Consider the following 25196-nt stretch of genomic DNA (forward strand, 5'->3'; position numbering starts at 1 on the left):
GATGACTGTGAAATATGAATTTAGCATTACTTTAGATTACCTTATATCACATTGTCCAGTGAAATGATGAAAAATCCTGCATTACATTTTAAATCGAATGGTGTGTTTTTATCTTAATTCTATTAGGTCAAAAATTGGGTACAATGTGTTCCTTCAAGAGTCCCTTGAAGGCCTGAAGTAGTCAGCAAGAGTAAAGGTGAAGTCATTGGTATGTTCCCTATTTTAGCTTACAAATGACAATTCACTGGTTTATTTTTAAATAAAAATAATTCACTGGTTTATTTACAATTTCACTGGTTTATTTTTATATAAATTTTTCAGATTTTCAAGGGATCTCATGCACATTTTTGGAATGCCAAAAAATTGATTTTCATTGTTATAAAATAATGTTCAGTTGAATCGGAATAAAAGTTATCATTTACAAGTTATGATCAATTGGAAAATTTTAGACAATTTCCCTGAAAAACATGTTTTCAATGTTAGTTACTATGGGGTGTGGTTTGCTCTTCATTAGGGTGTAGCTGCTGCCACATCCATGATGCATCCTACCTTGCAATGCATATGCTGTATTAAACTTTAAAAAGTAGCTAATTTAATGATATCCATTATTTTGTATTTGTCACATCATAAGGTTAGCTTGTGGGGATCCAAAGGGATCTTTAAGGAATTTATTTTCTGAAATCACTAATCATTGTAAGTTCACTTACATCTGAATAAAAAGAAGCTCACATATCATTTGTTGAGTTAGGCCACCTAAGAGCAGAATACATTGTCAGTGCTGAAATTGCTGCTCATCAGTCATGTTTACAAATGCATAGTTTTTGCCATCTCTAATTACAAAGAGCATTGTTGACCTACATAAATCACTATGAATTGCCACATTTTTTTTGATACAAAGTCGCCTCAGAATTGGGTGGCTTTTCCCGAAAATAAACAAATGCAGGGAATTGCTAAATGCAAAACAAGAATATAATGGCTGAGAAATATTAAGAAGTAAGCTTTTATGTTATGTGACCTACTCATTTTTAGACTTAATGCCATCTTTTTGGTCAAAGCTGAGGCTGTGCCTTAAAAACAGGTACAAAACCATGTGAAACCTGATCCAAAATAGATTTTCAATACATTTATTTAAAGAAAACAGAAAAAAATTACAAAGCTTTAAACCCCCACAAAGGCTCGTTGGCCTGTGAGAGTAGGAGACTAAACATTACATTAAATAATACAACTAAAATCAAACAGAGAGACAAAAAAAAACTAAGCCCCCCCAAAAATTACCTTGTAAATCAAAATAAATGGATTAAACAAATTAAAAAGGAATAATAGAGGCAAAATAGATAAGGGAGGAGAGAACAAACTCTGGGCTTAAGAAGTGGTCGGTCAGCTCTTTATCAAATTGTCCATAAGAATGACGTATCCAAATTTTAATAGGTAGGGAATTCCATATCAAGGCAACATAAAACTGAATTAAAATCTGATCTTATGGTTTTAGTTTTATGAATGAAAATACCTATGTCATTTCCGAGAGTAAAAGAAATACAAGATTTCTTTTATAGTTCAGAATTTAAAAGATCTTATTGTTTGAAAAAGTTTGGGAGGATTCCATGAAAATACTTTAAAATGAAACAAGAGGAAAAAAAGATGTATGTGGATTGACCATCCAATAATGCTGACCTGGCCTGTCACCTCAGATACTAATTTAATTGCTTTGCTATATATCTTGAGAGCAGGGAGGTAAAAGAAGAGAATGTTGATAGCTGTGCTGTTGGACAGTAGTATATATAAGGTTATACGAGAGAGTGAAAGAGGATCTTTATTATTGAGCTTCCAAAGAACTCCTAGATTTTTGGAGTACTTAAGTACTTAGGTGGAGTAATGTTGATAGCCGTGCTGTTGGACAGTAGTATATATAAGGTTATATGAGAGAGTGAAAGAAGATCTTTATTATTGAGCTTCCAAAGAACTCCTAGATCTCTGGAGTACTTAAGTCTGACAAAAGCACAGTGATATTTAAAAGACAGATTTTCATCCAGTAAAATATCCAGGAATTGAACATGTCTCAGGAGAATGAGTTATATCACCATGATTGGTAGAAATAGCTTGAACCAAAGGACAAGAAGAAACTGATCTGGAAAAAAATAAATATACTAGATGTCGGTACATTCAGGGCAAGGTAATTAGTATCAAACCAAGCAAAGGCTCTTTCTAGGACGGAATACATTTTCATGATAAGGGAAGATTCCTTAATATCTGAACACCCAAGAGTACTATCATCTGCAAATGCAAATAGTACCAAGTCTTGAGCTGCCTCACTCGGTGGGACACAATTATGATCACAATTACTACAATAACTTTGTTTAGTTTGTTTAGATATAGCAATGAAAAGATCCTTGATGAGTATAAGGAATAAAACAGGTACTAGGGGAGACCCCTGAGGGACACCAAAATCTACACAGAATTGATCTTGAAGAATAGGGTCAATACTGATAGATCTTTCAGACAAATCAGTTTCAAACCAATGATAACTGTTTCCTTATATCCCTATGTATACCATTTTGGAGAAAATGCTCTCACATTTTTGAAAAAATGCACTTTGGAGAGTAATACACTTATTATTGACATAACTAAACAAAAAAGTAACTGGCTCTTTAAAAAAGTCTCTTTTTACCTTTTACTGAAACATAATTATATTAAATTGTTTTTATAACCCTAAGAAACCCGAGTCGGTTTTTATTTGGGGGAGGGGAGGAGGAAATTATAAATACTACAGTAACTTTGTTTAGTTTGTTCAGATATCAAACAGTTCGTGGTAACAAACTGTAGTAAGGAGCGACCCTCAATAGTAACCAAAACTCTAAAAAATGGGATTTTGATACCAATAGTTACACAAAAAGAATTGCATTTTAATGCTGATTTTAAATATATGAGTTTCATCAAGTTTAGTCCTACTCATCAAAAGTTACGAGCCTGAGAAAATTTGTCCTATTTTAGAAAATAGGGGGAAACACCCCCTAAAAGTCATAGAATCTTAACGAAAATCACACCATCAGATTCAGCGTATCAGAGAACCCTATTGTACAAGTTCCAAGCTCCTATCTACAAAAGTGTGGAACTTCGTATTTTTTGCCAGAAGACAAATCACGGATGCGTGTTTATTTGTTTGTTTGTTTTTTTTCCCAGGGGTGATCGTATCGACCCAGTGCTTCTAGAATTTTTCGAGAGGGCTCATTCGAACGGAAATGAAAAGTTCTAGTGCCCTTTTTAAGTGACCAAAAAAATTGGAGCGCACCTAGGCCCCCTCCCACGCTCTTTTTTTCCTAAAGTCGTCGGATCAAAATTCTGAGATAGCCATTTTATTCACCATAGTCGAAAAACCTTATCACTATGTCTTTGGGGACGACTTACTCCCCCACAATCCCCATGGGAGGGGCTATAAGTTACAAACTTTGACCAGTGTTTACATATAGTAATGGTTATTGGGAAGTGTACAGACGTTTTCAGGGGGATTTTTTTTTGGTTGGGAGGAGGGGTTGGGAAGAGGGGGTTATGTGGGGGAAACTTTCTATGGAGGAATTTGTCATGGGGGAAGAAGATTTCCATGAAGGGGGCGCAGCATTTTCTAGCAACATTTAAAAAAATACTGAAAAAATAAATACGAAAAAGTTTTCAATTGAAAGTAAGGAGTAGCATCAAAACTTTAAACGAACCGAAAATATTACGCGTATAAGGGGTTCACCTCCTCCTAATACCTCACTCTTTACGCTAAAGTATTTTTAGTAATTTCAACTATTTATTCTACGGCCTTTGTGATTCAGGGGAAAAAATTTAAGCTTTGGTGTAAAGAGTGAGGTATTGACGAGTGGGCGAACCCTCTCATATACGTAATAAAAACATAAGAATATAGAAGTTTGTTACGTAAGCTAGTTCGTAAGTTACGTATATCTTTTACTAATGAAAACGTTCGTAAAAAATTAAAATTTCTAGTTGCCTTTTTAAGTACCCAAAATATTGGAGGGCAACTGGGCCTCCTCCCCCCTCTTTTTTTGTCAAAATCATTCGATCAAAACTATGGGAAAGCCATTTATCCAAATAAATAAATATGCAAATTTCGCTTTAATTATTCATCTGCGGAGAGCCGAAATCAAAACATGGATTAACTAAAAAACATTCAGAAATTAAATAAAAAAAACAAGTTCTTTAACTGAAAGTAAGGAGCGACATTAAAACTTAAAACGAGCAGAAATTACCCCATATATGAAAGAGGCTGTTCCCTCTTCAACGCCCTGCTCTTTACGCTAAAGTTTCTACTGTTTTACAAAGTAGAGTTGAGAGAAAGAGTCAAATTTTAGCGTAAAAAGGGGGGCGTTGAAGAGGGAACAGCCCCTTTCATATACGGGGTAATTTCTGCTCATTTTGAGTTTTAATGTCGCTCCTTACTTTCAGTTAAAAAACTTAGTTTTTTTTATTTAATAGCAGTGAAAAGATCATTGATGAGTATAAGGAATAAAACAGGTTCTAGGAGAGACCCTTATAGCTACAAGCATTTCTTACTGTTTGATATATTAATAAATAAATAAATCCTGGTTAAAGGAGGTGAGAGGACCAAAGCTCCCAATTATCAGCCAATCAGTATTACCACTGCTGCTGGGAAAAATCCTAGATGCTGCCGTTCTCAAACATTTGGCCATAAATAACCTTCTATCGAAACACCAACATGGATTCTGACGAGCAGAAATTACCCCGAGCAGTTCAATCAAATCTGATTGACTCATATAATTACATAACTGAGCTCCTTGACCTCGGTTTCCCAATTGATATAGTTCCGCTAGACTTTACTAGAACCTTTGATAAAAATCTGTTATCAAAGGTTCCAGTTGAAACTAATGACAATTGGTATTGAAGAGGGTGTGGTGGACTGGATTATGTCTTTCTTGAAGAAAAGAAAGCAGCAGGTCAAAGTTTTTGGTGAAGGTGGTACAGCTTTCTATTCTGAAATAGCAGATGTCTTAAGTGGGATGCCTCAAGGAACTGTTTTGGGATGTACATTTTTCAATATCTACATTTAGGATACTCACAAAAACGTGACGAATAAACTTAGTATATATGCTGATAACTCAATACTTATTGGTCCTTTTGACACACAGTAGGGTGTAGCCTCAATAATGTCACACCTAGATTGCTTTTGCAAATGGGCCAATATATGGAGACTCGAGGTTAATGTTGAAAAGTGTAAAGTTCTCCATTTTGGAAGAAATAACCCACGATGGCAATATTCAGTGTTATCAAATCTGGTGAGAGACAACCGATTTCCAAGAGTACCTCAGATAGAGGTTTGGGGGTTGTTGTGGATGAAGACCTCAAATTCAACTGCCACGCCCTGGTGCAGTAGTCAAGGCTAACCAGACTCTTGGTATCATCAAGCACACAATCACAAGACCTAGATTAGAGTATGGAATGTGCGTCGCCATGCCAGTTAATAAAACAGACCAGATGGCTCTCAAATCTGCTCAAAGATTTGCGGCAAAATGTGTAAAGGGTTTCAAAGATACAGAGTATGGATGTCGACTGCAGAGCCTGAAGCTAGCAACTCTGACATACCGTCGATGCAGAGGCAATATGATAATGGCCTGTAAGTTGCTCCTGTCTGACGACAAAGATATGTTTGAACCTGCCTGGTCGTCAAGTACCAGAGTTCATTCAACCAAGCTGTTCCACAACCATGCCAAGTCAAGAAAAAGAAAGAATTTCTTCTACAATCCAATCATAAGTCTGGGGAACAGCCTAAGCAAGATGACGATGGGATCTACAACAATCAATAGTTTCAAATTAAATCCCGACAAGGATTCGGTGAGAAAGCCATGACTCACTCAATGGGATGCAGCAGATATCCCATTAACCCATCATCACTAACTGGTATACATTGGATTCGCCTATATCACTAGCAAGTGTGATTTAAGGTGATAGTTATAGATCGATTGATTACGTCAGAATTTTTACTTGCTGGGATTTTGGCCCCTATTGGACCAGAAGTTTTTTTTTTTTTTTTTTTTTTTGCAGTACATGGTACTTTCCTGGGTTATAGTTTCTCTACTGACTCAAAAAAGGCTCCAGGATTTTTAACTTCTAGCCAATTGAACCCTCTTCCGATATTGTATAGCTAATCGTTCTATGCAATACGTTGATGAAGGAAATAAAAGGATACACATCATTGTCCTACCCATGCAATAATCTGATTTCCCTCATTTTTCTAGATGGGGGACCATAAGTCTCCAATACAAAGTTTTCATCAATGAAGACTTCAGTGTTATATTTTTAAAAATAATTTTACTTCACGTTTGAGTGAATTCATACATAAGCTGTACATGTGGGGAAGGGTAGATCCTCTTTCTCGAGGAAGATAGAAGTTATTTTAAGATGAAAATATTTTTCTCTTCATCTTGCCTCTTTTCATGTTTTGCATCAGATCAATCATGGATTATGGCAGCCCTCTTATTGCCAGTGCTCCAAAAAGCTATATCACTCCTCTCTAATGTGATTAAAATTGAGTAGCTTGTGTAGTAACTTCTGGAAACCATGACGCCAAACCCCTGCAATTGATCCAAGGTCGCTTTGACGTGGTTGCAATGTCTTTTTTTTACAAATACGTGCATTCTCCTCCTTTAGAGGAGTTATCGAAGCTCTTTTTTGAAAGAGCGAAGCCTTAAAGGGGACTCGTCAAAGCAAACACCAGCAGGACTATCTTGACCAGGGTATATCCTGTCAGAAATTCCAAAAATGAGCCTTGCCTGACAATCTGTTGCCACCTGTAATAGCCTCTCCGCAGAGTTAATCGCTGAAAATGTCTTGTTTCAATCATTCAAGCAAAGGTATAACGAATATATTAGAGCTGATAATAAAGAGAAATTAGAAAACTACTACTGCTAGCAGCATATCATGATTATGGATAGAGATGAAAAGATAATAATTATAGAAAAAATAAAAAAAGGGTAAGTTGCTCTTCAGTTGAAGCGAAACATCAGTTACCATTTCTACGTCTGAGTCATTTGGGATTTTTTTGTTTTTTTTTTAAAACCTTGGTTTACACTTTATGGTATGTGCTTTGTAGTCAGTCATTAATAAAACAAACCATGGCCACCATGTTCATTATATTGAGTAGGTGAAAGGTACATATATCTGTTTTTTTCAATGGGGGGGGGAGTTAGTAAAGGAAAAATAAAAAAAACAGGTAAGTTCTCTGTAAAATATAAGTAAATATAGGACCTATTGTAAGAATCCCTAGACTAGGGGGAGGGGATAACCTATAATATTATTTTTGTGACTGATATTAAGTCAGATTTTATCTGTTTTGTGTTGACATATTGAAACAGACCATTTGATACCACCTTGTTTTTGGTAGGCTATTGAATTCATCATAAATGCTGATGTAGATTGTTGATTAATGTAAAGAACTAAAAACTTCATTTAAAAACATAATGTAAATTTCATTGTTACTAATCTTTTCACTGCTGGTAACTTTTTTTTTCGGAAAATTTTTGAGTTATCAAAACATTTAAGTTACGCCTATCCGAATTACTTTATGCTCGGAATGCATTAAGTAAGTAGGCCCTACTGAAGTCATGTATTTGTCATAGTTGCCCCACAGGTCCAGCCCTTTTTAAGTGGTGTTGGGGGGGGGGCTTTGGAAAATTTTGAGTCCATATCCCTCACCCAGTCCCCTGTATATATGTATTTTGGCTTGTTGATTAGTCTTTTATTTTTGCCTTGAAGATTTATTTGTTAAAATTGAATTTTGTTTCTTTAGATATGAGTGACATTGGTGCCATTGGTACCCGTCGAAGGACTGCTTCTCGTGCTTATACAGCTGAAGATGAAACCCTTGACAAAATTGCCAAAGAGGTATGTTGAACTCTTTTCTCACTCGAGAGACCATTCCAATAGCCACATTATTTGCAAAGGTTTTCTGAGTAACTTGGCAAAAAATATTGGTTGATAGCTTGACCAGAAACTTGTACTGTTGAGAATGTCAAAATTATATGGTATATTGTTTGTTTTCAGCTTTCTTTCCAAGTTCTCAAATTTATTGAACCTACATTGCTTCAAAAGAGGGCTTTTTGGTGAAATGAAAGTTTTCTTAGTGAACATTGTTAAGCATTCTCTGACTTTGACCAGAGCTAGAAAGTTGCTTTTTTGACCTTTTAATTTTAATGATGCTTGGAACTCTGACTTAAGACAATGATGGTTGTGAAATTAGTAATGGGGTGAACTAATGGCATTAAAATGGTTTATTTACAATTAAACAAAAGAATAAAGAAGTAGAAAACCAAAAAAGTGACCACAAAACAATAATATAATATATTTTGTATGTTTTTTTTTGTATTTAGGCTTAATCTGAAGGATAATTATTTACTAATGACTTTGAAGAAGAATTTGAAGCTTGTATGTATTGCTGGGAAATAAGAGGAGAGGGCTGGACTAGGGGACTTCAAATTTTGCGTCGGGGGGAGGGAAAGGGATTGAACAATTTTTGTCTGTGCTTCCCCATAACGTTTTTGCACAATAACATACCATGGGATTTAGAACTTCTTTGCCATTAGGCACAAAGAAAAAAAAAACAATAAAAAACAGCTTATATTGCCAGGTTATCAAAATTACACAGTGGCAATATCTTGAGGTCAACTAACATGACTGGTCCACCTTATTCACGTTTAAGTAGCAAGGCAAGTCGAAGACATTTTGTGTCGCCAGGTGGTCAAAATGCTGCAGTTTCTTGGGATAATTTTTGGGATCAAGTTAAGACTTTCAGGGTGTGTGGGGGGACAATTGAGCATCAAACATTGGACTAATGGAGTGTGGGGGTTTGGGATCAAGCTAGAACTTTCAGGGAGTGTGGAGCAGTGGAGGTTGATCTAAAGTTCTGTTCTCGAATATGTTTGAACTATTTGGCACTATGATATCTTTCTTGTGAAACGGTGATGTAAAACGAAAGAAACTATAAATAGCCGGTTGTCTAAATTAAATATAAAAACTAGTTTTTTGACAGAAATTAAGGAGCGATATTAAAACTTAAAAAGAACAGAAATTCCTCTGTGTATGAAAGTGCCTGTTCCCTTCTCAACGCCCCGCTCTTTACGCTAAATTTGATTCTTTCTCTCGATTCCACTTTATTAAACAGTAAATCTGTAGCGTAAGGAATGGGGCGTTGAGAAGGGAACAGGCCCTTTCATACACGGAGTAATTTCTATTCGTTTTAAGTTTTAACATCGCTCCTTACTTTCAGTTAAAAAACTAGTTATTTTTATTTAATTTCTGAACGTTTTTGAATAAATGCATGTTTGATTTTGGTTCCCCGCACATAAATTATTAAAATGAAATTTACATATTAATTTTTTTTTTTTTGGCTAAATGGCTTTCTCTTAGTTTTGATCAGACGATTTTGATAAAAATGGGGTGGAGGAGGAGGCCTAGTTGCCCTCCAATTTTTCGGTTACTTAAAAAGGCAACTAGAACTTTCAATTTTAACGAACGTTTTTATTAGTAAAAAATATACGTAACTTAAGAATTAACTTACGTAACGAACTTCTATATTCGTATATTTTTATTATGTATATGAGGGGTTTTTCCCCTCGTTACTACTTGTTAATACGCTCTTTCGCTAAAGCGAAAGAGCGTAGTTTGAGCGTAGTTTTTTTGTCCCAGTTCTTTAAGAATGACCCCTGAATCAGAAAGGCCGTAGAATAAATAGTTGAAATTACTGAAAATATTTTAGCGTAAAGAGCGAGGTATTTAGAAGAAGAACCCCTCATATGCGTAATAATCTCTGTTCGTTTTTAGTTTTAATGCTGCTCCTTACTTTCAGTTGAAAGAACTTTTTCATATTTATTTTTTCGTTTTTTTTTTATAATAATGCTAGAAAATCCTGCGCCTCCTTCATCGAATTTCTCTTCCATCATGACATATTCCTCCAAGGAAAGATCTTCCCACATAGCCCCCTCTCTTCAACCCCCCCCCCAAGATAAAAAAATATCCATGAAAACGTCTGTACACTTCCCAATAACCATTACTGTATGTAAACACTGGCCAAAGTTTGTAACTCGCAGCCCCTCCCCTGGGGACTGTGGGGGAGTAAATCATCCCCAAAGACATAGTTATTATGTTTTTCGACTATGCTGAACAAATGGCTATCTCAAAATTTTGATCCGGTGACTTTGGGAAAAAATGAGTGTTGGAGGGGGCCTAGGTGCCCTCCAATTTTTTTGGTCACTAAAAAAGGGCACTAGAGCTTTTCATTCCCGTTAGAATGAGCCCTCTCGCAACATTTTAGAACCACTTGGTCGATACAATGACCCCTGAAAAAAAAAAAAAAAAAAAAAAAACACGCACCCGTGATCGGTCTTCTGACAAAAAATATGAAGTTCCACAGTTTTGTAGATAGGAGCTTGAAACTTTTATAATCGGGCTCTCTGATACGCTGAATGCAATGGTGTGATTTTCGTTAAGATTCTACGACTTTTAGGGGGTGTTTCCCCCTATTTTCCAAAATAAGGCAAATTTTCTCAGGCTCGTAACTTTTGATGAGTAAGACTAAATTTGATGAAACTTATATAGTTAAAATCAGCATAAAAATCCAATTCTTTTAATGTACCTTTAATTATCAAAATTTAGTTTTTTAGAGTTTTGTTTACTATTGAGCCGGGTCGCTCCTTACTACAGTTCGTTACCACGAACTGTTTGATAGTCAATATACATTATTTCAGAAACAGCTCTGGGGATTGGGTCGAAATTTTTGGGAGGTGCTGGTGGTGCAAGTGGACCTTGAATCTTAACCTAGGTGAGGAGGAGAGTGAATGGAAGGGAAATATGTAACCAGGTTATCAACAGTGTATCTGAAACTTCTTGGGATCGACAGGCGGGGATTGAGCTGAAACTTCTGGATTTTTGGGGTAGAGAGGAGGCAAAGAACCTTCACCTTGTGAGTTTAGAGAAAGGAGATGAAGGGGTAAATAATGTATACCTCCGATCCCCTTTAAAGGTTTCGAACTATTATCCCAGTTGGAACTTTGAATATATTCATTGTGAAATAGCGAGTTAAATCAAAAGACAGCATATTCACCCAGACTATCATGTTTTATCTTGAATATATTGTGAACAATTTGGAGATCGAGTTAAAAATTTTAAGGAGTGTTCTGGAATACAAGGGGGCTCAAGAGGTTATGCGTATTGAAAGAGGTAATAACGCAAAAACTTTTTGTCCCCTTCTGGTTAGTCCAAAAAAGGAGAGACAATTCTTCTTGAAAGCTTGAGATTTGTATCTGTAAGCTTTTCTGGTCAAGGCAATCCTTATGCGCAGAAAAAAAACTTGAGAAAAACAACAACAACTGTTTATCACGAGAATGTGCTCATAACTTTTTTCTGATCTATTAATACTTCAATGGTGTTGTTCAGCTCCGTTAGTTAACCTCGAATGTTTTTGATAATTTTTGACTAAGAAACTAAAAGACTTAGATGTACAAACATGGGGATTCTTATTTTGTCCCTCTAAACAGCTTGAAAATAACACTCAAAGAGTTTCTTGGCTAGCTGGACCCCCTATAGAGGAAACAGGTTTGAAACTAGTTTTGGCTGCATTCGTCTTTTACGTCCCTAAATGAGCCCGAAATTTGTTCGTCTCTGATAGGATTATACATTAAAACTTAAAACGAACAGAAATTACTTCGTATATGAAAGGGGGTGCTTTCTCATCATCGCCCCGCTCTTTGCGCTAAAGTTTTTTACTGTTTTAAAAAGAAGAGTTGAGAGAAAGAGTCAAACTTTAGCGTAAAGAGCGGGGCGTCGATGAGGAAGCAGCCCCTTTCATATACGAAGTAATTTCTGTTCGTTTTAAGTTTTAATTTCGCTCCTTACTTTCAGTTGAAAAAACTTGTTTTTTTTATTTAATTCTCCTTTTACAAGTCGAATCATTCGAGCGTACCTTGAAGTTTCTTAATTTGTAATTGAATAATTCTGTATTAATTTATAAGCCAATTTTGTTTTACGATATAATTAATCTTTATTTCTCCACTACTCTTTCTAGAAATATAAATTAATTTTTCTCTACTAATCTTTTGGATATACATACCAGATCTCGGCTCTTTCTTCTTTTTCGACCAATACCACATAATTAATTTGTGTTCTTCCTACAGCCTTTCTCAATTTCTAAATTATTTTGTCTTTTTCCATTAATATTGTACAGAAATACTTGGTCTTTCACACTAAAGGCATTATTTATCTGATCTTTTCTCGACCAGATACTACTCCGACAAAATCAAAATTTAAACTGGGCCTGGTCTTTTCTAACTTCCTGTAACTGATACGTGATTATGGGCATTTTTCAGTTATCTATGCAGACATGCTCATAATTATGCTCAGTATATCTAAATTGTTTTTCTGGCCAGATTACACTGTAAACCGCTTTAGAAATTTCCCGTCTTTTATTAGTTTACGTAGGAGTTGACTTGAAAATTGTGGATTTTTGTTTTTCTTGTTCTACAAATTTTGTTTATGAGTAAAGTGTATGAATTGAAATTTTTCATCCTTAAAAATTGTGTTCAGAAGCAAATAATAAAGTTGAAGGGGATTTGACAAAATGGAATGTGAATATGATTTAATTCCTAATTCTGCTAGAAGTACAGAAAGTATTGTGCAAGAAAACAAAGAGTCGATTATTGAAGAGGAAAGTGAGCAATTTTTAGAAGTAAATCCAGGCTCTAATAATGCCCCGGATTCAAAATGTTTGCTAAGCACACGGGGCGACGACCGGTTCAGTCAAGATTTGGAAGGTTTAGACGTGATTGGGCAAAGTAATGTTGCCCATCATAGCTCAACTACACTTGAGCCCACAAAAAAAGTCTTGAGGAGTTTAAGTGTAAAAAGTTTTGAAGATAACGAACTATTAGTGGATCTAGCAGACCAGATAGGAGAGCCGAGCTGTATTGGTCTGTCAAATTATGGAGATCTTACTCCAAGAGGGTGTAAAGCAAGACAAAAACTGACGAAGGAACTATCGGTGACGGACGAAAATGACGAAAAGGATTTTATAGTTGATTTTTTTGGGAAATCCAATGATGAAGTAAGGATTGTATTAAAGTATTCAAATAGTTTAATTGAGTAATAAATGGAGTATAAAAGTGAATATAAAGAATTATTAGATCATAAACATATTTTTTTCACTTAGTTATTTTATGGGATTTTTATTATCAAATAATGGCTTTTGAAAAAGTACAGGAGGAACTGAATATAGCTTAAAGAATATAATGCAGATACAATATTGCACCGTATCAAATACTCTGTTGGTAATAACAATATATATAAGAAATGATAGAATGACTCTAGAACAGAAGTTATTTAATATTTAATGGGAGGCTACTGCCCCACCAACTTTTTGGAATGCCGTCATTTCGTGGGAATAAGCGGGAGATAATTTTGTTGTTTTCAGTTTTTGCAATGAAAACACCAAAAAAGTGTTTTTCTAAATCTAGGAGATTGAGCGAAAAAATATTTGGGTTAGGGGACAAGCCTAAAATTCTAAAAATCAATTTTTTACATTTCTAATTGTTGTTTAAGATCGTTTCTGACAATATTTTTTTGGACGGTTTCCTGCCCCCTCCATCTGTGTTGGCACAGATTTGATTACAATTGTATATTTTACTATACAAATTTTCTACAATCAAAGAGGAGCTGCCACCCCTCGGGATCACTCTTGCCCGCTTAATCCAACCATATTCTTAAAAAAAGCGAGTTTGTTGAGTAAATCCCCTCCCCCATATCAAACAGTTCGTGGTAACGAACTGTAGTAAGGAGCGACCCGGCTCAATAGTAACCAAAACTCTAAAAAATGGAATTTTGATACGAATAGCTACATAAAAAATCGCATTTTAATGCTGATTTTAAATATATAAGTTTCATCAAGTTTAGTTTTACCTATCGAAAGTTACGAGCCTGAAAAAAATTGCGTTATTTTAGAAAATAGGGGAAAACACCCCCTAAAAGTCCAAGAATCTTAACGAAAATCACACCATTACATTCAGCGTATCAGAGAACCCTACTGTAAAAGTTTCAAGCTCCTATCTACAAAAATGTGGAATTTTGCATTTTGTGCCAGAAGGCAGATCACGTATGCGTGTTTATTTGTTTTTTTGTTGTTTTTTTTTGCTTTTTTTCCCCAGGGGTGATCGTATAAACCCAGCTCTCCTAGAATGTTGCAAGAGGGCTCATTCTAACGGATATGAAAAGTTCTAGTGCCCTTTTTAAGTGACTAAAAAAATTGGAGGGCACCTAGGCCCCCTCCCACGCTAATTATTTTCCCAAAGACAACGGATCAAAATTCCGAGATAACCATTTTATTCAGCGTAGTCGAAAACCCTTATAACTATGTCTTTGAGGACGACTTTCTCCCCCACAGTCCCCGTGGGAGGGGCAACAAGTTACAAACTTTGACCAGTGCTTACATATAATAATGGTTATTGGGAAGTGCACAGGCGTTTTCAGGAGAATTTTTTGGTTGGGGGAGGGGCTGAGAAGAGGGGGATATGCTGGGGGAACTTTCCATCGAGAATTTGTCACGGGAGAAGAAAATTTTCATGAAGGGAGAGCAGGATTTAGTAGCATTATTAAAAAAAAACTATTAAAAAATAAATATGAAAAAGTTATTTCAGCTGGAAGTAAGGAACAGCATTAAAACTTAAAACAGAAATTATTACCCATATGAGGGGCTCACCTACTGCTAATACCTCGCTCTTTACGCTAAAGTATTTTTAGTAATTTCAACTATTTATTCTACGGTTTTTGTGATTCAGGGGTCATTCTTATTAAATTGGGACAAAATTTAAGCTTTAGTGTAAAGGGCGAGGTACTGACGAGGGGGCGAACCCCCTCATATATGTAATAAAAACATGAGAATACAGAAGTTCTTTACGTTAGCTAATTTATAAGTTACGTAAATCTTTTACTAATAAAAAGATTCGTAAAACATTAAAAGTTCTAGTTGCCTTTTTAATTAACCAAAAAATCGGAGTGCAACTAGGCTTCCTCCCCCGCTCTTTTTCTCTCAAAATCATTCAGTCAAAATTATGAGAAAGCCATTTAGCAAAAAAAATAAAAAAAATATAAATTTCGTGTTGATTATTCCTTTGCGGAGAGCCAAAATCAAAACATGCATTGATTCAAAAACGTTCAGAAACTAAATAAAAAAAAAAAACAAGTTTTTTTTAACTGAAAGTAAGGAGCGACATTAAAACTTAAGACGAACAGAAATTACTTCGTATATGAAAGACGCTGCTTCCTCATCAACACCCCGCTCTTTACGCTAAAGTTTTTTACTGTTTTAAAAAGAAGAATTGAAAGAAAGAGTCAAACTTTAGCGTAAAGAGAGGGGCGCTGATGAGGAAGCAGCCTCTTTCATATACGAAGTAATTTCTGTTCGTTTTAAGTTTTAATGTCGCTCCTTACTTTCAGTTAAAAAACTTTTTTTTTTTATTTAATTGATACAAAGAACCTGCATATTTGCAATAATGTGTATTTGGGAATATGCATCTGATACTGTAGGTCCCCCTTTGTAAGATCCATTGCCTCCCCCCCCCTACAAGTTGGTGTGCAACTAATGCATTACTACATAGCTGAAAACAGGTTCCTTTCTATTTTCAAATTATTTGCAATTTTGGCCGCCAAAAAATTTAGACCCTCCCCCAAAAAAAAACAACAACAACAAACAAACGAACAGAAAAAACTGAAGTGCACAAGGAGACTGAAAATATACAATGTGTTAAGGAATCTATACCGTGAATTTAAAAAAAAAGTTGTGTTCCTTAAACTCTTAACAATTATTTAAAGAAAATACCAGAAAGAGCTTGAATAAATCTCGCTAGCTTGGTTATGCGTACACATTGATAAATAAATATCTTAAATTCCTGTTTTTGGTAAGTATTTTTTTTTTCATCCCTCCAGTTTCGTATATTTTGACATTCGTTGACATTTCAAGAACCAATTATGATCAAAAACCTATATAAAAATATAATCCAAGTCCTGTATTCCAAAAAAAGGGAGGTTAAGGGGTAAATTTTCCCCCTACTCAAAATGGATGTAAAGAACTTTTGGACAAATGTGGGTCCTTAAATGTAGTTTTAATGTTTTTGCCCTCCCCCTCTGACCAAAAAATACATTGAACACCCCCCCCCCCCTAGATGTTAGGCTGTACAATACTACCGATGAATATATGAATGTAGTTTCGGATAAATGTAACAGACGCATTCAAATGAAGTTAGCAAATAATTGTCTATAAGGATCGTTCACTTTGAATTGACTATGCTTTATTTATTTAGGGACGAGTACCAGTATGTTTTAAGAAACTGGGAGATTTTACATTTAACTTTTAGAAGAATTCTGACTGATTAGTCAACATAGAATTGTCACTCGGAAGCATTTTGTTGCTATTCTGACCTTTCTTTTTTTGTACGAGATGGCAGAGACAGGCACTTTGATTCAGCCTATCTCTTTCAATACTTGTATATTCTACATGAATCATATGCTCTGATACGGTGCTAGGATACTCTCGTTTTGTTTTTTATGGCACTTGATACTTACCAAGTGCCATATAGCGATCGCAATTTCCAACCGTCTGTCTGTCTGTCTGGCTTCCCGGTTTTGCTAGTTCGGGCACTTCCAGATAAGCTAGGACGATGAAAGTTGGCAGGCTTATGAGGGACTAGACCAGATTAAATTAGAAATAGTCTCTTCCCCAATTCGACCACCTGGGGGGTAGTGAGCGAACGAGAACGAGAGAAGAGTTTTATCAGCCGATAAAACAAATGGTTGTTCTTTTTAAATATGACTTGCTGGTCTAGGAGTATGATTCTCGCTTAGGGTTTGCGAGGTCTCAGGCTCGAATCCCGGATCATCCCAATTTTTACATGAAGAAGATCCGAAACTAGATATGTGATCAATATAGCGATTGCTGAAAGTTGGCAGGCATCTCAGGGACTGGACCAAATTAAATCAGAAATAGTCGCTTCCCCGATTCGGCCATCTGGGGGTGGGGGAGGGTGGAAGGACGGTTAATTTGGAAAAATTGGAAAAAATATTTTTGACTTATAAATGGGTTATCGGATCTTAATGAAATTGATTTTAGAAGGATCTCGTGTCTCAGAGCTCTTATTTTAAATCCTGACCGGATCCGGTGACATTGGGGGGTGTTGGAGGGGGAAACCGGAAATCTTGGAAAACGCTTAGAGTGGAGAGATCGGGATGAAACTTGGTGGGAAGAATAAGCACAAGTCCTAGATATGTGGTTGACATAACCGGGCCGGATCCGCTCTCTTTGCGGGAGTTGGGGATCTCCAGTGCTTTAGCGGGTTCGGTGCTTCTGGACGTGCTAGGACGATGAAAATTGGTATGCGTGTCAGGGACCTCCACAAATTGACTTCATAACAGTCGTTTCCTCGATTTGACCATCTTAGGGGAGGGGCTGGAGGGAGGGGAAATTATGAAAAATGAGGTAAGTTTATCTCACTAATGGGTGATCGAATACTACTGAAACTTGATATATAGAAAGGTGTCATGTCTATGATCTCCATTTTCAATTCGGATCGGATCCAGGGACATTGGGGGGGGAGGGGGAAACGGAAATCTTGAAAAACACTTAGAGTGGAGAGATGGGGATGAAACTTGATTGGAAGAATAAGAACAAGTTCTAGATACGTTATTGACACAATTGGACCAGATCTGATCTCTTTGGAGGAGTTGGGGAATTTCTAGTGCTTTGGCGAGTTTGAGAAGAAGCACAAGCTCTAGATGCGTGATTGACATTACCGGAGAATCGAATCCACTCTTTTTGGGGGATTGGGGGGCTGGTCCCTCGCTTTGGAGATTTCGGTGCTTCTGGATGTGCTAAGACAATGAAAATTGGCAGGCCTGACAGGGACATGCACAAATTGACTTGATAACAGTCGTTTCCCCCAATTCGACCGACCCTTGGCTCTTCCTACCTCGTCACAAGTGCCATATGAGGTCTCGGCTCTTGTTGTTTTTGCTATATAATAAAGTTTGTCACATGAGGTCAATTTCCTATTGGACATTGGTGTCATCAACATAAACTGTTGATAATTTGCATAATTTGAAAGATTGTTGCTTGTGCTCATCAGTGTTCTATTTATTTAGGCGCTGATTTGGGTAAACAAATTGTGTAGTACACAATTTTCATAGGATAAACCCTCGGCTTCACTTGGTTTTTCATTATTAAATTTTTTAACAACGACATGTAAACCTATAAATTTGAAAATGTACGTTTTCAGAGGGCGGATAAAATTGTTTACAGTAACCATGTTGTACACTCACAGCGACATTTTCTACATTGAAAAGATTTATAGATGAGTTGACTGAAGGGTGAGATTCTTTCTGTGGTAAATGTGCCATTTCTTGGAAAAGAAATCTGTTTTTGATCTATCGATTTTTACTTTTGATTTCTTTTTCTTCCTCTTTGTCAAGAGTGATGTTTTACGCTTCCTACCTGAGTTGACACTGATGAGTGATGAGGTGTTTCTCGCCCTTTTTAAACCTTTACCCCTTTGTCGTGGTTTCAATCATTCGCCGAGGGATCTCGCGCTGGACCTGAGATTTTGTGAAGCGCTTTCTTTAAAATCCTTCCCAGAGCCCCAATCATGTAGTGTTGAGGACGCAAAATCCGTGGCAACCGGTGCAATATATTCTTTAGCCAGGAGTAGAGCAGAGCGATACAAATTAGCAAACCAATTGCCGAGACCGTAACCGAACATTGACGAACGGCTCCTGTAATAGTCCATTCCATGACCCAATTGTCTTGGTCTAAGAGTACCAACAATGCAATCAATATCAGAACAAACAAAAGTATTTTTCTATTAGCCATGTCACTGAGTACGTCGAAAATGACATGTAATCACAGTCAAACCTTTTGCTTTTGCTAGAAGATCACCCAATTCACTTCTCAGTGTTAACTGATTGAGCTCCAAATACGAAGTGATGACTGGAATATGTTGAAGGTGCTTAATGTTGCAGTGGTGAATGTCCTCGTGACTGGTTTTTTGTCCAAGAATACGTTAGAGGGGGACATTGGTATTACCGTCTCTCGATGTCTCGACAAAGGTACATAAATAAATATAAAAATGTCCGACGAGGAACTAGGTTCATAGTCTGCATAGATAACATGATCCTTGCTGCTGAAATTTTTGCTCTAATTATATGGCTTTAAAACCAGGAGCCTCACGTAAATCGTCATTGAGGAAAATTCTGCCATTTTCAAATGGATTGGTAATGTAAACTCTCCTCTATTCTGTTTAGTAGTTTAATGTGAAGCCACCCTTTTGTTGACTTGCAATTTTTTTGTTGTTAACTCGACACAGCTCATCCATATTCTTGTATTTCTCATAGGGTGTATTAGCAAAGGGATCAAAAATCAAAGTCAAAATGAGCCACCAAACCCTCGTCAGAGAAGTCAAAAGGTCCTACTTTAAAATCATACTTACGATCTCTTCTCGAGATATTGTAAAAAATTTTAAGAACACAATTAACAAGAGCAACTTCATATTTTCCCTCGAACTTAATGGCAGGGGAGATTTTTTCCAAAAAGTACTTGTTTTATTCAAATCACCATACTGGAGTTCAGAGACATTGGACATGAATATCGCATGAAAATCATTAGGTATTGTGAACCTCTTCAGCCGTAGTCCAAGAATCAAAATCAGAGGCGTTACCTAGCCAGCAAACAAGCAACTGTCTCTTACCCTTGTGAGTACGAGTCTTTGATATTTTTTCAATTTGATACATTCCTTTATTTTTAAATTTTTGTAATTCATACTCGTAAAAATCCCCAAGAATCTCTTCCTTTCTCATGTGATTTAGACGGTACGTTACAGGGTTAGTGTAAGACCTTTGATACTTTAAAAAGTTTACTGGACCACTAGTAATTCCCCTTTTTGAAGATATTAGTAGTTCGTTTGATTCGAACTGTATCACCATCATTAAATTTCCTCTTTTTAAGAACCTTTTCATTCGAATATTGTTTAAGAAAATGTCTAGTTTATTATTACTCTGATGAACTTCAAGAGGACTATGATTGAACAGGGATCGATGAGGACGTTGATTATAAATCAGCATGATCTTATATAAATCTTGAATAAAAGTAGCAGTATTTTTTAATATACAATTTTTTGAATGTAAAAGTCGAATTGTTTTTATCAAAAGTTCAGCCAATGTTTGACCAAATTGGACTACGACTATGATAGAGTATTGTATTATATTTCAATAAAACCCTTTTTTTACATACTCTGACCCGTTTGAACATTTCATTAACAATCGTGTTCAAAGATAGGTTTAATGGCTTTAGCAACTTCATCGCCTCTCTCTAAACGCAATGGAACGGCATATGTATAGCGACTAAAAACACTGATTGCAAGTAAAATATGCTTGTATGGGTTATTATAACATCTTTGAATCTCGTCTAGAGTCGAAAGAACTGCTTGTAATAATGCGAGGGAAGAGGCTTTAGTTTTTATGGCACTTGGTATTAACCAAGTGACATATAGCAGTCGCCAATTCTGTCGGTCTGTCTGTCGGTCTGTCGGTCTGTCTGTCGGTCTGTCGGTCCCGGTTTTGCTACTTTAGGCACTTCCAGGTAAGCTAGGACGATGAAATTTGGCAAGCGTATCAGGGACCGGACCAGATTAAATTAGAAATAGTCGTTTTCCCGATTTGACCATCTGGGGGGGAGTGGGGGCCCGGTTAATTCGCAAAAAATAGAAAAAATGAAGTATTTTTAACTTATCAGCGGGTATTTGGATCTTAATGAAATTTGATGTTTGGAATGATATTGTGTCTTAGAGCTCTTATTTTTAATCCCGACCGGATCTGATGACATTGGGGGGAGTTGGAGGGGGAAAATCTAAAGTCCCGGTTTTGCTACTTTAGGCACTTCCAGGTAAGCTAGGACGATGAAATTTGGCAAGCGTATCAGGGACCGGACCAGATTAAATTAGAAATAGTCGTTTTCCCGATTTGACCATCTGGGGGGGGGGGGAGAAGGGGCCGGTTAATTCGGAAAACTAGAAAAAATGAAGTATTTTTAACTTATGAGCGGGTGATTGGATCTTAATGAAATTTGATGTTTGGAATGATATTGTGTCTCAGAGCTCTTATTTTAAATCCCGACTGGGTCTGATGACATTGGGGGGAGTTGGAGGGGGGAAACCTAAAATCTTGGAAAACACTTAGAGTAGAGGGATCGGGATGAAACTTGATGGGAAAAATAAGCGCAAGTCCCAGATACATGATTGACATAATCGGAACTTATTTGCTCTCTTTGGGGTAGTTGGGAGGGGGGGAGTAAGTCTTAAAAATTAGAAAAATGAGGTATTTTCAACTTACGAACGGGTGATCGGATCTCAATGAAATTTGATGTTTAGAAGGATATCGTGTCTTAGAGCTCTTATTTTAAATCCCGACCGGATCTGGTGATGGGGGCGGGGAGTTGGGAGGGGGAAACCTAAAACTTGGAAAACACTTAGAGTGGAGGGATCGGGATGAAACATGGTGGGAAAAATAAACACAAGTCCTAGATAGATGATTGACATAAACGGAACGGATCCGCTCTCTTTTGGGTAGTTGGGGGGGGGGGGGTTAATTCTGAAAAATTAGAAAAAATGAGGTATTTTTAACTTACGAATGGGTGATTGGATCTCCATGAAATTTGATTTTTAGAAGGATATCGTGGCTCAAAGCTCTTATTTTAAATCCTGACCGGATCTGGTGACATTGGGGGAAGTTTGGGGTGGGGAGACCTAAAATGATGGGAAACCCTTAGATTGGAAGGATTGGGATGAAACTTGGTTGGAAAAATAAGCAAAAGTCTTGCATACGTAATTTACATAATTGGAACGGATCCGCTCAATTGCGGGGGGGGGGGGGGGGTAATTCTGAAAAATAAGAAAAATAACGTATTTTTAACTTACGAAGGAGTGATCGGATCTTCATGAAACTTCATATTTAGAAGGACCTCGTAACTCTGATATCTTATTTTAAATCTCAACCGGATCAAACGTAATTGGGGGGGGGGGCAGTTGGGGGGACCGGAAATCTTAGAAAATACTTAAAGCGGTGAGATCAGGATGAAACTGGATGGGAAGAATAGAAACCTGTCTAAGATACGTGACTGACATAACTGGACCGGATCTGCTCTCTTTGGTGGAATTGGGAGGGGGGAGGTAATTTTGAAAATTGAGGTATTTGTAACTTACGAAAGGGTGACCAGATCTTAATGAAATTTGATATTTAGAAGGATCTTGTGCTATAAAGTTTAACTTTAGGTTCTGACCTTCTCACAAGTGCCAAATGAGCTCTTGGCTCTTGGCTCTTCCGACCTCGTCCAAATGAGCTCTTGGCTCTTCCGACCTCGTACCATATGAGCTCTCGGCTCTTCCGACCTCGTCACAAGTGCCATATGAGCTCTTAGCTCTTGTTTGATAATGATTACTGTGAACTTTGTAATTTTGGTGGAGATTGTAGTTGGATTCATTCTGGAAATACTCTGTTGCCAACTTCTTTTCAACTCCAGCGACACGGGTAAGTGTGTGGGGGAGCTTAAACTTCCCGCTTCACCGATATTTTCATAAACTCATTTCAAAATCTGAGTCAATTTGAACATAAATGCGGTGCGAAGCGTCTACTGCCCTTTTGCATACTAAATGTGGTAGAATGATGCTTTCAATTAATACCTCTTACATCATCATCTCCAATTGGCGTGCTATCCGAAACGATATATGTTTTGATATTTCTCCATGTTCCCTTAATCGATATAAAATATGTTTATTCCCAATAAGACTTTTTGGGAATCTTGAAGACTAAAACTTTACTGAAGACTAAAACTTTACTCAAACGATTCAAGTCTTTTACAAGTGACTCAAAATATTCAATTCTATTACAATTCGCAATTAAATCTGATACCAAATCAATTAATTGTAACTCTTTCCGAAGATTATAACTTCATTCTTACTTCAACAATTTGCACATGTTCATTTTCAGCGATATAAGTCAAGACATTTACTGTGCTCACGATACGATTGAGGCATTAGGTCTGCAATACTTGATAAACCTTTAGATAAATCCTCTTCTTCTTGTTTTGGTGGTTTTAAAATTTCGGGACTTTCAGAAGCTGGAGACTGATCAATGACATTTACTTTGAGCAGTCTTTTACGGTGGGGTTTATGCTTTTCGACCCATCGAAGGGCATTTCGAAGCAAAATTAATTTTTATCGTTGGCAATCGTCTCATTGTTTATATATTTATTAAGGTTATGTTCAAAGTGCTCTTAAGGTGAAAGAGCGATTTCTGTAGGCGTCCATTTGTAGGATTTACCCATTTCTAGAGAACACTGTTTACAAGTCCCACGGTTATCAGCAGTAACAATGAAACGAAATTACCATCCGCTTGTATAGGTCTTTTTCTTTTCAAACCTTTTCCTTTCTTTTTGCGAGCTAGGGCTCGTACAAGTGGACGATGTTGCTTTGTCTGTTGCCTAACACCCTCTGGCAGTTCAACGTTACCTTCAACTAAATTTAAACAAAGCTCATATAGGAGATCAATGAATTCATTGTCAATACCATGTTTCAGTACAGCCTTCCCAAGTTGCTGTTTTGAATTAACTAGGACGGAAAATAAATATCCGTTTTCTTGTAGTTTCCTAAATGTCATAATGACGACTAATGACCTTTTTTACTATTCACGGGTAGATATACGGTAATTTCATTACCAAAATTATCCGTGACTGCACGTAGCTCTTTGGCCGTGTTTTCATTGAGATCCAATAGAATGTGTCCATAAGGTTTATTATTAGCATTATTGTATGCCGAGAGTAATAATTTCCGTTCACCATGAAATAATTTGCTTGTTTAAACTTAGAAGAGAACTTGAATCATGAACAACCCTGTATGATATAATATATATATATATATATATATATATATATATATATATATATATATATATATATATATATATATATATATATATATATATATATATATATATATATACATATATATCAACCTTGTATGATATAATAAGTACAAATCAAAGCAAGTGTTTTCATACATTTACTCTGATGAAAGAGATTATGGAGATTATGGAGTTAAAGAAATTTTTTGTGATGGGACTGCACCGTGAATATTTTCTGAGACCATTTTTCAATTGACTCAGCAAAATCATCAATAATCAACGAGTTTGCTTCATCTATAAAAAAGAAGCTATTTTCCTAGTTTCGTAGTTTTAGACATTCCGATAAATCTATCGGAATGTTCTGTGATACTTAACGTATGAAGTCCCCATATTAATTTTATGTTTGGAGTAATACTCTTTATTTCGTCATAGAACTCTTGTCGCACACTATAGCAATAATAGATATTTTTGGGTTTTCTAAAAACCTTTTGCCACGATTTTGAATTGTTTCTGTTAAAAGTGTTGTTTTGCCAGACATTGAAGGTCCGCAAAGTAATGATCTGAATGGAGTTACAAATTGATACATACTCCCACGGTTTCGAAATACGACTAACCGAAACTAAGCTGAATCTATTGAATAGATATTAATGAAAATACTAGACATTGTTTCTTTAATACATAAATAAATAAACTACAAAATTTTTGAAACATATTTAGACAAACACATGTATATATTTACATAGACTTATTTACATAGACACCGGACATTAAAAATACACGGATGTTTAAAATGCACTTAGAAAAGGGTCGCACCCGGTGGGCCAGACGCAACCAGATACTTCCGGTGGATGTGGCGGCCAGAACGGCGGCCGGTTTGATTGGATTACTGGTAAAAAAAAATAGTATAATATTAAACACTTTTAAAAACAATGATTCCGCTTTGCGCAAAAAAGTAATTAAATATAAATCTATATAAACATGTAAAAACACTGTATAAAAAATACACTACTTCTAAAAACTACCAGAAAAACACATGGCTGAGCTGGAGACTGATTGGACCCCCTCTCCCACCAACTATAGAATTTTCTCCAGACCGAGACGCCGTCTGTACTCTACACGTACGTCTTGATTTGAAGTAAGATAACGACCTTGTAGTAGGACCTTCACACCGTCCGTGCACACATATACTTTATCCAATATGGCCGACATGG

The 25196-nt window shown here is 36.4% G+C and overlaps 1 protein-coding gene and 1 long non-coding RNA gene across 5 annotated transcripts in view; one reads left to right on the top strand and one right to left on the bottom strand.

Moving 5' to 3' along the window:
* The window catches only part of LOC136030176 (leucine-rich repeat flightless-interacting protein 2-like), a 70857-nt gene that overhangs the window by 8929 nt on the left and 36732 nt on the right, over window positions 1–25196 (top strand). For 2 of the 4 annotated variants that reach the window (XM_065708916.1, XM_065708915.1), the window contains exon 2: window positions 7799–7893. In XM_065708916.1, coding sequence (XP_065564988.1) covers window positions 7801–7893 — 93 coding nt within the window. In that variant the 5' untranslated portion in view covers window positions 7799–7800. Of the gene's footprint in view, window positions 1–7798; window positions 7894–12473; window positions 13103–25196 lie in introns of those variants that run through there. The other 2 variants (XM_065708914.1, XM_065708913.1) reach the window with 2 other exon arrangements.
* On the bottom strand, window positions 1926–12415 carry LOC136030180 (uncharacterized). The gene is made up of 2 exons (XR_010618208.1): window positions 12113–12415; window positions 1926–2125 (listed from the first exon to the last, which is right to left on the bottom strand). It is a non-coding gene; the product is annotated as an uncharacterized LOC136030180 (long non-coding RNA).

This window comes from Artemia franciscana, chromosome 8, assembly GCF_032884065.1.
Source record: "Artemia franciscana chromosome 8, ASM3288406v1, whole genome shotgun sequence".
Lineage (NCBI taxonomy): Eukaryota > Metazoa > Arthropoda > Branchiopoda > Anostraca > Artemiidae > Artemia > Artemia franciscana.